The sequence below is a fragment of the Phocoena sinus genome, chromosome 3, assembly GCF_008692025.1.
Source record: "Phocoena sinus isolate mPhoSin1 chromosome 3, mPhoSin1.pri, whole genome shotgun sequence".
NCBI classification, from domain to species: domain Eukaryota; kingdom Metazoa; phylum Chordata; class Mammalia; order Artiodactyla; family Phocoenidae; genus Phocoena; species Phocoena sinus.
The window spans coordinates 53,981,981-53,997,158 of record NC_045765.1 but is presented as its reverse complement, the minus strand read 5'-3'; the positions used below and the strand labels follow the sequence as shown (position 1 = coordinate 53,997,158).

The following is a 15,178-nucleotide window of genomic DNA, read 5'->3' as shown; positions in this document are numbered from 1 at the left end:
GTTGTTGTTGTTTTGCACGTTGAAGGTTTGTGGCAAGCCTGGGTCAAACAACTCTACTGACACCATTTTTCCAACAGCATTTGCTTACTTCATGTCTTTGTGTCACAATATTTTAAATCTTAAAATATTTCAAACTTTTTCATTATAGTTGTCATGGCGATCTATAATCAGTGATCTTTGATATTACTATTGCAAAAAGATTATGTTTGACTCACTGAAGGCTCCAATGATGGTTAGCATTTTTAAGCAATAAAGTATTTTAAATTAAGGCATGTACATTTTTTAGATATAATGCTATTGCACACTTAAAACATAACTTTTATATGCACTGGGAAACCAAAAACTTTCTGTGACCCGCTTTATTGTGCTATTCCCTTTATTGTAGTGTTCTGGAACCAAACTGAAAATATTGTGTGCCTATATACAATTTTTCGATCCAAACATTGTCTTAAGAGTGTAGAAGCCAGTCTAAAAGCTGTCATACCATTCTTCAAGGGAGGTTGAATTCGGAGCAATTACGTGTCTTTTAGTGGTGTCTTACCAGGCTCAGATTTACAAAGCAGTCAAGTTGTGGTTTTATCTACAAGGGAAACATTAGGCAATGTTATAGGGTCTCCCGTAAAACTACTGAGATTTTTCCCTAAATTTTTCTCCCAGAGCTTAATATATTGTGATTTTTTTTCAGCTTGGACATACTGTAAATGTAAATGTAGGCAGTCATATAAATAAACCTTTAAAGAAAAAATATAAGCTAAAATTAGGTAGTTTTCTTAATTGATTTAACTATAATGGTTTCCATATTAATCTAATATTGTTTCCTATATTTACTTCTCTTTTGTTGCAAAAGCTCCTAGAATAATGTCTCTTAACCTGTATTTTTATGTAGATGGACCTACTGTAATTGTATTCATTGTGCTCTGTGTGTGTGTGTGTGTGTGTGTGTAAAATCATTTTATTTATCAGTAGATTCACTATGTTCACCAGAAGATAAAAGCATGTTCTCCTTACTTGCAGCATAGGTTTTTCAGGATTAATCTGTATTGATGCTCATTCTATAGGCTTCCTCTATCAAAGAAAACACAATGTTTTGGCCTCTGTTATTCCTCTCACACACACTTCTCCTATGTAATTTTTGAAATGTCTTTTTTTTTTTGTAGCCCTAAACTAATATAGCTAGAGGTCTTCTAGTCATGCTACTATCTCTAGGAGAAAAATAACATGTTGAATTCTTCAAATTTTAGACAAGACTGACAGTCTTATGTGCATACAAGTACATACACAAGATGATAATACATTGTATTGGGCCTTTGCTAGATTTCCCTTAGCAACTGCCTCAGTTAATGGCCACTGTACAAACTGCTGAAGAAAAGAGACATTTATTCTTGCACTGGCACTTTTTGACTCCTTAGTGATAATTTTGTGGTTCTTTTGATCGAAGTACTAGTTAAGGTAAAATTACCTTTAGATTATATGTATACGTTTAAAAATTAACTAAGTCGGCTTTAAAATGTAATCATCTCTCCCTGGCAGAAGAGTAGGATGAAAATTTGCTTTTCATTGTATGTTCCTTTGTATCTTTCAAGTATTTTCTATTCAAATAGAAAATATATAAAATTTAAATAATCTCTGATAAAACTTCAAAGTAAAAGCACATATCCTAGTAAAACATCACAATATTAATTTGAAAACATTATTATTAATGTGTAATTAAAATGCCATTTAAAAAAATATTAAAAGGCAACAACAACAAAAAAAAGGCAACAACTCTACAGGAAGCTTACTATAAATATTAATTGTTTTAAACCAAATAAGACAACTTCTGGGTCAGTCATCTCCAATAGGTATAGTTTAGTCTAAAAATGAATTAATTTCCAGTGATAACTGTAGTTCTTATTTGATAATAGATATTGAAGATATTAACAATAAAGCTTAGAGCATAATAGGAAACAAAATTTTATTTTTAAAAGAGTAAATATATTCCAGAAATTTGAGTAATTTAATATGACACTAACCCCAAAATCTGGTCATTTAATAATACTTTGTAAGACTTAAACCTACTTCATCCCACACTTCTTGGCAATTACTTTTAAAATATGAATTCAGAGATAAATTATTCCAAACTATAAAAAGCAAGTAGTAACTTTTTCCTAAGTAATCTAGCATGCAATATTACAAATCTGAGTGCAGTAACTGCCTAGGACTCTAAGCGCCGCTGTTCACCTACTTGGAGATAAATGTAACCAAAAACCATCCGGATACTCTGGGCTCCGACCTCACAAAGACCGGCAGATCTCACAAACCAACTGCAGGACTGCAGCAAAATTCCGCCCCTAAATTTGGGAAACTCCAGCTTTCCATAAGATGATCTGCAAAGCAGCAACAAGGTAAAGAAGACATATATGCCCAGTGAAGATTCTGAGTGGATTCCTTAGTGAAAGAACAATGGCCACTCCAAAGAATTACCGAGGACGCGGCGATCTGGTACTGCTTTGCGCACTCCTGGGCACGCTAGGGGAGATCGGGAGAGGACAGATCCACTACTCCGTGCCTGAAGAGAGCGACAAAGGATACTTCGTGGGGAACATCTCCAAGGACCTGGGGCTGGAGTCACAAGAGCTGGCGCAGCACGGAGTCCACATCGTCTCCAGAGGTAGGATGCAGCTCTTTGCTTTGAACCCGGGAAGCGGCAGCTTAGTCACCGCGGGCAGGATAGACCGGGAGGAGCTCTGCGCTCAGAGCGCGCGGTGTCTTGTAAATATTAACATTCTGGTTGAGGATAAAGGGAAACTTTGGGGAATAGAAATAGAAATCACTGATATCAACGATAATAATCCGAAATTCCAGGTCGACAATCTGGAAGTAAAAATTAACGAAATTGCTTTGCCCGGAACACGTTATCCACTCCCAGAGGCTGTTGACCCCGATGTGGGCTTGAATTCCCTGCAGAGCTATCAGCTCAGCCCCAATCACCACTTCTCCCTGGACGTGCAAACTGGAGACGACGGAACTATAAGCCCAGAGCTCGTGCTGGAGCACGCCCTGGACCGCGAGGAGGAGGCTGCTCACCGTCTGGTCCTCATCGCCTCCGACGGAGGCGAACCGCGTCGCTCCAGCACAGTGCACATCCGAGTGACAGTGTTGGATACAAACGACAATGCCCCGGTTTTTGCTCAACCGATTTACCGAGTGAAAGTCCCAGAGAACGTGCCCCCGGGCACCCGGCTGCTTACTGTAAGCGCTAGCGACCCGGATGAGGGAACCAACGGAGAAGTGGCTTATAAATTCTGGAAAATTAGTGAAAAACAATCTCGGTTATTCCAGCTTAATGAAAATACTGGCGAAATATCAACAGCAAAGAGTTTAGATTATGAAGAATGTGCATTTTATGACATGGGAATACAGGCTGAAGATGTGGGGGCACTTCTGGGACGGACCAAAGTGCTCATTTCAGTGGAAGATGTCAATGACAATAGACCCGAAGTGACCATTACATCTTTGTTTAGCCCAGTCTTGGAAAATACTCTTCCTGGGACAGTAATTGCCTTCTTGAATGTGCATGACCGAGACTCTGGGAAGAATGGTCAAGTTGTCTGTTACACACGTGATAACTTACCTTTTCAATTAGAAAAATCAATAGATAATTATTATAGATTGGTGATATGGGAATATTTGGACCGAGAAAAGATCTCTATGTATAATATAACAGTGATGGCCTCAGATCTAGGAACCCCACCTCTATCTACTGAAATTCATATTGCCGTGCACGTGGCAGACACCAACGACAATCCACCCATTTTCCCTCATGCCTCTTACTCAGCCTATATCCTGGAGAACAACCCCAGAGGTGCCTCCATCTTCTCTGTGATGGCCCATGACCCTGACAGTGGCAACAATGCCCAGGTCACTTACTCTCTGACCAAAGACACCATCATGGCAACGCCTCTCTCATCTTATGTCTCCATCAACTCTGACACTGGCGTCCTATATGCACTGCGCTCCTTTGACTATGAGCAGATCCAAGACTTGCAGCTACTGGTGACAGCCAGTGACAGTGGGGACCCTCCACTCAGCAGCAACGTGTCACTGAGCCTGTTCATCCTGGACCAGAACGACAATGTGCCAGAGATCCTGTACCCCATGCTTCCCACCGATGGTTCCACGGGTGTAGAGCTGGCACCCCGCTCTGCAGAGCCAGGCTACCTGGTGACCAAGGTGGTGGCTGTGGACAGAGACTCAGGTCAGAACGCCTGGCTGTCCTACCACCTGCTCAAGGCCAGTGATCCAGGTCTCTTCACGGTGGGGCTGCACACGGGCGAGGTGCGCACAGCGAGGGCCCTGCTGGACAGAGACGCGCTCAAGCAGAGCCTGGTGGTGGCGGTCCAGGACCATGGCCAGCCCCCTCTCTCTGCCACCGTCACACTCACCGTGGCAGTGGCCAGCAGCATCCCAGAAGTCCTTGCCGACCTGGGTAGTATCAGGACCCCCACCAGCTCTGATGATTCAGACCTCACACTATACTTGGTGGTGGCAGTGGCAGTTGTTTCCTGCATCTTCCTCGCCTTTGTCATTGTGCTGCTGGCTCTCAGACTGTGGCGGTGGCACAAGTCGAGTCTTCTCCAGGCTTCGGGCGTCGGGTTGGCAGGCCTGCCAGCCTCAGGCTTTGTGGGCATGGAGGGAGTACAGGCTTTCCTGAAGACCTATTCCCATGAGGTCACCCTTACCTCTGATTCGCGGGGGAGTCACGTGATCTTCCCGCAGCCCAACTATGCGGACACGTTCATCAGCCAGGAGAGCTGTGAGAAAAAGTATTCCTTGTTAACATCCAGAGATTTTCATGAATGTAGGGATGAAGGTGCTTCTGTTCAGGTGAGTTCAGTTCTTTGTTTACGTTTACTTCTTAGAGGAATTATATTTTTTATACATTTAAGTTGTGTTTTGAAACATGCACTGTGAAGAAAGTTTAAAAATAATTTTTAAGGTGTACCACAAAGTTTTGTGTTAGTGATACCATAAAATTGAGTTCTAATCAACATAACTGTTTTATCTGCTTTCCAAAGGCTTAGACAAGATTGTTTAAATATGAACTCTTGACCTCTTAAAGCCTTCCATATTTTACCACAATTATCACTTATTCACTTAAGAAATAGTTACCCAATCACATATGGTCAGTTCGTTTTATATATAGGAATATATGTGTGTGTGTGTATATACACACATATATATGTATACATATAAATTAAAACTTAAAAAAATTATTGAGGCTTCTAAACCCTTGTATTAGCTTAGTAAAAGTAAAATACATCTCAGAATTTTTAGGATTCTTAGGATTACAAAGAATCCTAAGAATTCTTTGCTAAAACTAAAACTAGGCTCTTGAAATTTTCTTCACTTTAAACCTCTTTTCTGAGCCCTGCATCTGGATCACTACCGTTCAAAGCTTTAGTACTTCTTATATTTCAAAACAAACATATTTTAAAGGGTGGTGGTAGATGAGACTGGTCCCTAACACACACACCACTGTTTTTGTGTGTCAGTGGCCACCCAGGACTCATACCAATGGAGACATAGAATCTGAAGCCTAAAATGTCCATTGCCCCCTGCCCCCATCAAATTTGCAATAACATGTCATTTTAAATTGTTGAAAATGACTTTTGTAAAATACAGAAGAACGCGTTTCATTAGAATTCCAATGAGCTGTTTTGATTGTACAGCCATGTGAAATGTGCTGTGTTCTCATGGTTAGAGTTCGAGAGTGTTGGTTTTAAGAACAGAAGTTACATGTACACAAATTCTAAACAAACCAATCAAAAATGATTCAATTAAAAATGATTCCGTCTGGACTATATGACTTCCGTATCCCTTGTTATAGCATTTAAATAAAACTAACCTCTGATTTGTCATCAGATGAGAGTGGAAATCACAATGAATTATTCATTAGTAATTAAAAGGACATTTCCCAGGGATTGTGCTATGTTCCTTCCAATTTTGCGTATACAATGGGTAGGAGTTAACTTCATATTTTTGTAGTGTTTGGGTGTACAGTCACTTGAGGAGACAGCTATTTTGTTGACACTTTGCAAATTTAAAAAGTGTGTGGAAAGTTGCCCCAATACTCTTGCTCAAAGCATTCACTAATTGCAAAATTTTTTTAAACAAGTGGAGTAAAATAATTAGAACAGGTGTCACTACATTCAGTGAATTTATGTAAATACATTTACCATGAGCTCAATTCCTCCAATTCTGAAGCCATTACTTTAGCATAACATAAGTACATAGATAAGGAGCTAATGCATTCTATTAGAATATCCCTTTGTGACTTTGTATGGAAGGATAGACTAACATTTCAATACATTTTAAGGATGAATTTATATGTGATATTGGGCATGACATAAGCCAGTTAATTTTGAGATATGAAGTAGGAGGTACAGTAAATAATATCCTGGCTACATCATAGGGACAGTTTTTTTGAATGAATACTCCTTGAGATAGAAGAGTAAAAAGAAATTATTTTGTAAAGAGAGTGTTGAGATGATCAGAAGGAGATATTTGAGGATTGGTACAAAATTACACAATTTTACAAAATAGTTTTCAACAGTATTGATTTCTCTAATATATGTGATATGAAATAGCATTGAGTATGTAGAAATGTTGGGGATAAACATAGGAATCAGTGAAAGAAGCTTAAAATTTTTTTATATATCATAGCTAATAAACAGAAACGATTCGTGAAATTAGCAGACAATAAACTCCCTGAGGGCAAGACCTGTGTCTTATTCTTTGTTATATGGCCACTGACAAGGACAGTACTTAACACAAAGCAAAAGTTCAATGTATGTTTGTAGAATGGTGAAATAAATGGACCAATATATGTAAGTTTGTATACAGGTCCAACATGATATTTCTAATAATTTGGAAACAAAAGAAAAGATACCTTAAGGAAGTCTTGATAATGTAAGGTATTAAATATATTAACATAAAAATATGGCATATTAAATTAGGCACACGGTTATAATTATTTTCGCTGTTTAAACTTAAGCAGCGGGGGCTGCAGTTTCCTAGTGTGGACTCTGGGCGCCGCTGTTGGCCAAAGTGGAGAGCTTTGGAGCTGCGCGACCTCCTCGCGCAGACGCAGCGCACTTTCCCCATCTCAGACTCGCTAGCCTTTCCACCGCTTCCTCCTCTGGAGAAGAAGAAACCCTGCCTGACCCCCCACGCCGGAATAAGGCTGTTCGGAACTCCGGACTACTGCGGCACAGAGATTGTTTGTAATCCGGCGTCTCCAAGCCGGTGAGCAAGCTGAGGGGAGCAAGAGGGATGGGGAGCGGAGCTGGGGAGAGGGGCTGGGCTGAGAGGCGGCCAGTGCTCTTTCCGTTCCTGCTGTCTTTGTTCTGCCTGGCGCTCTCTGAGCAGATCCGCTACAGGATTCCCGAGGAGATGCCAGAGGGCTCGGTGGTGGGGAACCTCGCCAAGGACCTGAGACTCAGTGTCCACGAGTTACCGACTCGAAAACTGCGGGTCAGTTCGGAGAAGCCTTACTTCACTGTGAGCTCAGAGAGCGGGGAGTTACTTGTTAGCAGCAGGCTAGACCGGGAGCAGATATGCGGAAAGAAGCCGGCTTGTGCTCTAGAATTTGAGGCTGTTGCTGAAAATCCATTGAACTTTTATCACGTGAGTGTGGAGATCGAGGATGTTAATGACCACACACCAAAATTCATGCAAAATTCCTTTGAGCTACAAATAAGTGAGTCTACGCTGCCAGGCACGCGATTTATATTAGAAGTCGCGGAAGATGCAGATATTGGCTTGAACTCTCTGCAGACTTATAAACTCTCTCTTAGCCCTAGTTTCTCGTTGATAAGTAAGGAGAAACAAGATGGTGGTAAATACCCGGAACTGGTATTGGAGAAACCCTTAGATCGGGAACAACAGGGTTATCATCGTTTAGTCTTGACGGCCTCAGACCGTGGAGATCCACCCCTAAATGGCACTACTGAGCTCCGGATCCAGGTCACTGATGCCAATGATAACCCCCCGGTATTTAGCCAGGACGTATATCGAGTCAGCCTTGGAGAAAACGTGCCCCCAGGCACCACTGTGTTGCAGGTGTCAGCCACCGACCAGGACGAGGGCGTCAACTCAGAAATCACTTATTCCTTCTACAGGACCGGGCAAGTCTTCGGTCTGAATTCAAAGAATGGGGAAATTACAACTCTAAACACACTGGATTTTGAAGAAATCAAGGAATATTCTATCGTGGTGGAAGGGAGGGATGGCGGAGGACTGGTTGCACAATGTACAGTTGAAATTAACATTCAAGATGAAAATGACAATAGGCCAGATGTTAAGTTCCATTCCCTAGTCGAAATGATTCTGGAAAACGCAGTGCCGGGAACGCTAATTGCTTTGATCAAAATACATGACAGAGATTCCGGGGAGAATGGGGAGGTTACTTGCCGATTAGAGGGTGAAGTACCTTTTCAGATAATCTCTTCGTCCAAAAATTCATACAAGTTGGTAACAGACGGGACCCTGGACCGAGAACAGACACCGGAGTACAATGTCACCATCACAGCCACCGACAAGGGCAAGCCGCCCCTTTCCACCAGCACAAGTGTCACCTTGCATATTACTGACGTCAACGACAACGCTCCTGTTTTCCACCAGACCTCCTACGTGGTCCACGTGGCCGAGAACAACCCGCCTGGAGCCTCCATTGCCCAAGTTAGCGCTTCAGATCCAGACTTGGGGCCCAACAGCCACATCTCCTACTCCATCCTGGCCAGCGACTTGGAGCCGCGCGCGCTGTCGTCCTACGTGTCCGTGAGCGCACAGAGCGGCGTGGTGTTCGCGCAGCGCGCCTTCGACCACGAGCAGCTGCGCGCCTTCGAGCTGACGCTGCAGGCCCGCGACCACGGCTCGCCCGCGCTCAGCACCAACGTGAGCCTGCGCGTGCTGGTGGGCGACCGCAACGACAACGCGCCCAGGGTGCTGTACCCGCCGTTGGGGCCCGACGGCTCGGCGCTGTTCGACACGGTGCCGCGCGCCGCGCAGCCAGGCTACCTGGTCACCAAGGTGGTGGCGGTGGACGCCGACTCTGGACACAACGCCTGGCTGTCCTACCACGTGCTGCAGGCCAGCGAGCCCGGACTCTTCAGCGTGGGGCTGCGCACGGGCGAGGTGCGCACGGCGCGGGCCCTGGGCGACAGGGACGCGGCCCGCCAGCGCCTGCTGGTTGCTGTGCGCGACGGGGGACAGCCGGCCCTCTCGGCCACCGCCACGCTGCTCCTGGTTTTCGCGGACAGCCTGCAGGAGGCGCTGCCGGACCTCAGTGACCACTCTGAGCCCACTGACCCCCAAGCTGAGCTGCAGTTTTACCTGGTGGTGGCCTTGGCCTTGATCTCGGTGCTCTTCCTCCTGGCAGTGATTCTGGCGGTCGCCCTACACCTTCGACGCTCCTCCAGCCCCGCTGCCTGGGGCTGCTTTCAGCCTGGTGTCTGTGTCAAGTCTGGCCCCGTGGTTCCCCCCAACTACAGTGAAGGAACTTTACCTTATTCCTACAATCTGTGCGTTGCCCATACTGGAAAGACAGAGTTTAACTTTCTAAAATGTAATGAGCAGTTGAGTTCAGGACAAGACATACTTTGTGGTGATTCGTCTGGGGCCTTATTTCCACTTTGTAATTCCAGTGAGTCAACTTCCCATCCTGAAACTCTAACAGCGGTGAGTTCCATTTAAGTGTCTACTCCTTTTCATCATCTTCACAGTTTTCTTTATTCATATGAATATATATTATATTTTTAATCTTGTAGTTGTCTTAGGAATATTATAGCTCATCAGAAAGCTGTATATCCAATCATCATGGGGAATGGTGACATAAAAATAGTGTGACATAAAATAGAGTCATGTTACTCAGTTCGGAGTTACAAAGAAGAGAGAGTATGCTCTTTGCTTCACCGCAAAAGTCTTTTTGCCGATTTCTTATCTTTTTTCTAAGCTAATGAAATTTGCCCATTGATTTTTCTCATTCTTTATTTAACATATTTTAATGTTTATTATATATAAGTAAACATCAAATTTAAGGTAGGCGATCAATTCATTCTTTAAAGCAAAAAGAGTACTACTGGGTGTCTTCTTTCACTGATTTCACTGGTACAGTTTCCATCCCTTTCTTATATTTATTCCTCATGTCTAGTTCCTTAAGTCTACCTATTTATGAGTCTTTGAAGTCCTTAAAATTTCAAGAAAAAATACTGTGTGATGTGTGTGTGTGTGTGTGTAGAGAACGACTCAGTGAATTCATCAGAAAGTCGAAGTCATTATCTAAGTTCCTTCAAGTTTTCTTGAATACAAAATTCTCTTCTTCTTTATAGTTAACAGGAGATACTCGGTAAAAGAAAAGGAAATGTTGTTGCCTCCATAACGTGCTGTCATTCCCAACCTATATTTTTTGAAGAAGAAAGGGGGGAAGGTCACTGGATTTGTTTTATTACTTGGAGCCCTAAACATTAGTGACTGGAGGTTTTCTCATCCTTCTTCTAACTATAGGAGGGAAGGAGAATTCTGAATTTTCCATTTTAAAGGCAAAACCTACTAATTTCAAGCACATACAAAGATGCCGTTACATAAGTATCAGTCTTTTTGCTAGGAACTGCTTCAGTAAATAGTTTCTCTACAAATTGCTGAAAGAAATTTCTTATTGTGGTACTTACTTTGTGTGGTAATAATTCATTCTACATCTTGTGTTCTTTTCCCCAAATTATTACATAAGTTTAGATGACCCTTATAATATGAGGCTTATAATTAAATTAAAATTGCATAATTTCTTGATGGAAGAATTGAAATGGAAACTTACTTTTCAATGTATGTTCATCTGAATCTTCCAGATGCCATAGGCTGTGCATGCACTATGAATTCACACAGAAAACTAAATATTAAAAAGATTGTGATAGCATAAAAGTTTAACAATCATAACTATGTAAAATTTAAAAACCCAGTCCATTTAAAGTTTAGCAATATTAGGTGATAAAATTTAGTACCATTGCCTAATTAAATTTTTGTGAAGAAAATCTTAAGGAGACCTTACTCCAGGAATTTCACTATGAAAATGAATTAGGCTTATAAAATAGCTTCAAGGTGAATGATCCATATATTCATTCAATATGATTATGTACTATACATATATAAGCATACATATAAAATTAAGAAAAATATGAATGTATTTCCAAAGAGGATTGCACATTCTAATTACTTCAGAAAATAAATAATGACCTATAGAAAGTATTTGAAACATTATAAAAAAGGAAATTTGAATAATTTACATAGCTAGAGAGAGAGAACAAAATTCTAGCAAAAATAAGAGTTAAGTTTGTTTGATACCAAAGTGACATTTAATAGAATTTCATTCCACTTCATTTCCAACTAAAATATCCACAAATGGTAATTGAATTTGAAATATGAATGCACTACACAATTAGAGAAATCTAAAATCATTATCGTTAGAGAGTAGTGTTTTCTTTTTCAGTCATCTATAACAGAAGTACTGCATATCTCAGTACTTGAGTGGGTGGGTGTAGTAACGGCTTAGGACTCTGAGCGCCGCTGTTCACCAACTCTAAGAAAAGCTCAGTCAGCGCTCCGTCTGGTTATTAGGATCTGCAACTACACAAAGCCGCTCGGATCCCACAAACCGACTCCGGGGCTGCAACATAACTCAGCCTCTTAGCCTGAGGCACTACGGGTTTCTCCTGAGGGAAAAGATCACCATAATCTGCAGGAGGAAAACAGAACCTAAGGAAGCAGCGTTCACAGAAATTATTCTGAAAAAAATCTTTAGTGAAGCAACAATGGCCGCTCCAACGAATCGCCTGCACCACAGAAGACTGGTCCTGTTGTGCCTTTTCCTGGGGAGGCTGTGGGAGATCCGGGCTAGCCAGATCCGCTACTCGGTACCTGAAGAGACAGAAGAAGGCTATATCGTGGGGAATATCTCCAAGGACCTGGGGCTGGAGCTCCGCGAGCTGGCGGAGCGGGGAGTCCGCATCGTCTCCAGAGGTAGGACGCAGCTCTTTGCTCTGAACCCGCGAAGCGGCAGCTTGGTCACCGCGGGCAGGATAGACCGGGAGGAGCTCTGCGCTCAGAGCGCGCGGTGTCTGGTGAACTTTAAAGTCCTGGTTGAAGACAGGGTGCAGCTTCACGGAATAGAAATAGAAGTAACTGATATCAACGATAATAATCCGAAATTCCAGGTCGAAAATCTAGAAGTAAAAATTAACGAAATTGCTTTGCCCGGAACACGTTATCCACTCCCAGGGGCTGTTGACCCCGATGTGGGCTTGAATTCCCTGCAGAGCTATCAGCTCAGCTCCAATCACCACTTCTCCCTGGACGTGCAAACTGGAGACGACGGAACTATAAGCCCAGAACTGGTGCTGGAGCACGCCCTGGACCGCGAGGAGGAGGCTGCTCACCGTCTGGTCCTCGTCGCCTCCGATGGAGGCGAACCGCGTCGCTCCAGCACAGTGCACATCCGAGTGACAGTGTTGGATACAAACGACAATGCCCCGGTTTTTGCTCAACCGATTTACCGAGTGAAAGTCCCAGAGAACGTGCCCCCGGGCACCCGGCTGCTTACTGTAAGCGCTAGCGACCCGGATGAGGGAACCAACGGAGAAGTGGCTTATAAATTCTGGAAAATTAGTGAAAAACAATCTCGGTTATTCCAGCTTAATGAAAATACTGGCGAAATATCAACAGCAAAGAGTTTAGATTATGAAGAATGTGCATTTTATGACATGGAAATACAGGCTGAAGATGGTGGGGCATTGAAGGATCGGACCAAAGTGCTCATTTCAGTGGAAGATGTCAATGACAATAGACCCGAAGTGACCATTACATCTTTATTTAGTCCAGTGAGGGAAGATGCTCCCCAAGGAACAGTAATCGTTCTTTTCAATGCACATGACCGAGACTCTGGGAAGAATGGCCAAGTTGTTTGCTCCATCAAGGAGACTCTACCTTTTCAATTAGAAAAGTCAGTAGAAGATTATTATAGATTGTTGACAGTCCGAAATCTTGACCGAGAAAAAACCTCTGAATATAACATCACAGTGACCGCAACAGACAGAGGAACACCATCCCTGTCCATGGAAATTCACATCCCCCTACACGTGGTCGACGTCAACGACAATCCACCCTCCTTTTCTCAAACCTCCTATTCAGTCTATCTCCCTGAGAACAACCTTAGGGGCACCTCCATCTTCTCGGTGACAGCCCACGACCCCGACAGCAATGAGAACGCTCGGGTTGTTTACTCCTTAGCCGAAGACACCATCCAAGGGACACCTCTCTCCTCCTATGTCTCCATCAACTCCAACACTGGTGTGCTATACGCACTGCGCTCCTTCGACTACGAGCAATTTCGCGATCTTCAAATGCAGGTGAGGGCAAGCGACAGCGGGGACCCACCTCTCAGCAGCAACGTGTCACTGAGCTTGTTTGTGCTGGACCAGAACGACAATATGCCAGAAATCCTCTACCCCATGCTTCCCACCGATGGCTCCACGGGTGTGGAGCTGGCACCCCGCTCTGCAGAGCCAGGCTACCTGGTGACCAAGGTGGTGGCTGTGGACAGAGACTCAGGTCAGAATGCCTGGCTGTCCTACCGCCTGCTCAAGGCCAGCGATCCAGGTCTCTTCACGGTGGGGCTGCACACGGGCGAGGTGCGCACAGCGAGGGCCCTGCTGGACAGAGACGCACTCAAGCAGAGCCTGGTGGTGGCGGTCCAGGACCATGGCCAGCCCCCTCTCTCTGCCACCGTTTCGCTCACCGTGGCCGTGGCTGACAGCATCCCCGACGTCCTCGCTGAACTAGGCAGCCTTGAGTCTCCCGCCAGCCCTGATGACTCAGGCCTCACTCTCTACCTGGTGGTGGCGGTGGCCGCGGTCTCCTGTGTCTTCCTCGCCTTTGTCATTGTGCTGCTGGCGCTCAGGCTGAGGCGCTGGCACACGTCGCATCTGCTCCAGGCTTCAGGAGGCGGGTTAGCGGGTGTGCCTACGTCTCACTTTGTGGGCGTAGACGGGGTGCGAGCTTTCCTGCAGACCTATTCCCACGAGGTCTCGCTCACAGCGGACTCGAGGAGGAGTCACGTGATCTTCCCGCAGCCCAACTACGCGGACACACTCATCAGCCAGGAGAGCTGTGAGAAAAGCGAGCCTTTGTGCACTTCAGATGATTCCAGGTTTCCTATAGAAGACACCCCTTTGGTTCCAGTGAGTTCAATTTTTCCTTTACTTTAAAAAAAAATTGGTTTTCTATTTAAGCGTTTGCACTTTAGGATAAGTTGATATTAACATATTTCTCACCATACGTTTAAATTTTCACTGGGCCTAATTTTTGCTCTAACATATATAGGAGGCATTTATTGGTTACATCGTTGTTATAATTTTTGCTTTCTCATAATGATTAACCTAAGGTCAGTGGAAACCTTCCTCTTGGGACTGCTCTCATTATCAGGCATTGGGCATGGCTCTTTGGGTGAGGTTGCTTCAGTGGTTACCACGGTTCACTACTAATTCTTAGGACTGGTTTCCATTCCTGAAATTTGTTACTATTGTTATCTCCAATGGCCCGATTGTGAAATTCTTACTCTAAAAACATTTCTGCAGCCGATGCTATTTTTGTAAGGGTAAATTAATAAGAAATGCATTCTTCTTATAAAAACAACTGAAAGCCCAGACTCAGTACTTCTTTACTGTTTCTGTGACAGGACAACACCCCTTAGAGGTGACATGTTTCCGTTCACATGTTTGTAGAGGTTGTTTGCATTTAGAGATCATTTCGGAGGATAATTCAAACTTCAAATATCATCCATTTCCAAATCCTAGAAAAGGATGCTTTATTCTTTTAATAGTGAAAAATTTTAACATCATTTATTCTCATCCTCAGAGCTGTTGATTTCCTAACACTATAATATCAGATTATTAATAATTTGAAACCTCCTATAGTTTATGCTTGCTGAAGAGGGGTTTCTTAGACTGGACCCTGTGAGAAGACAAAACACAGGAAATAAAAATTATTCTTCAACTGTTTTTTATGGCTCAATTCTCCAACTTTTGAGGCTAGAAATAAATCTGGTTATGGGAGATGGTTTAGGAAAATATTCTCAGGAACTGCTATGGAG

General features: G+C 43.5%; 1 protein-coding gene across 12 annotated transcripts in view; it reads left to right on the top strand.

The window, feature by feature from the left end:
* The window catches only part of LOC116751273 (protocadherin gamma-C4), a 176,498-nt gene that overhangs the window by 58,512 nt on the left and 102,808 nt on the right, over nucleotides 1-15,178 (top strand). Inside the window, exons 1-2 of one of the 12 annotated variants that reach the window (XM_032626977.1) lie at nucleotides 7,160-9,720; nucleotides 11,650-11,847. The exons of 8 other annotated variants lie outside the window; for them this stretch is intronic. In XM_032626977.1, coding sequence (XP_032482868.1) covers nucleotides 7,315-9,720; nucleotides 11,650-11,709 — 2,466 coding nt within the window. In that variant the 5' untranslated portion in view covers nucleotides 7,160-7,314 and the 3' untranslated portion in view covers nucleotides 11,710-11,847. Of the gene's footprint in view, nucleotides 1-2,284; nucleotides 4,867-7,159; nucleotides 9,721-11,649; nucleotides 14,268-15,178 lie in introns of those variants that run through there. 3 more of the 12 variants (XM_032626968.1, XM_032626975.1, XM_032626966.1) reach the window with 3 other exon arrangements.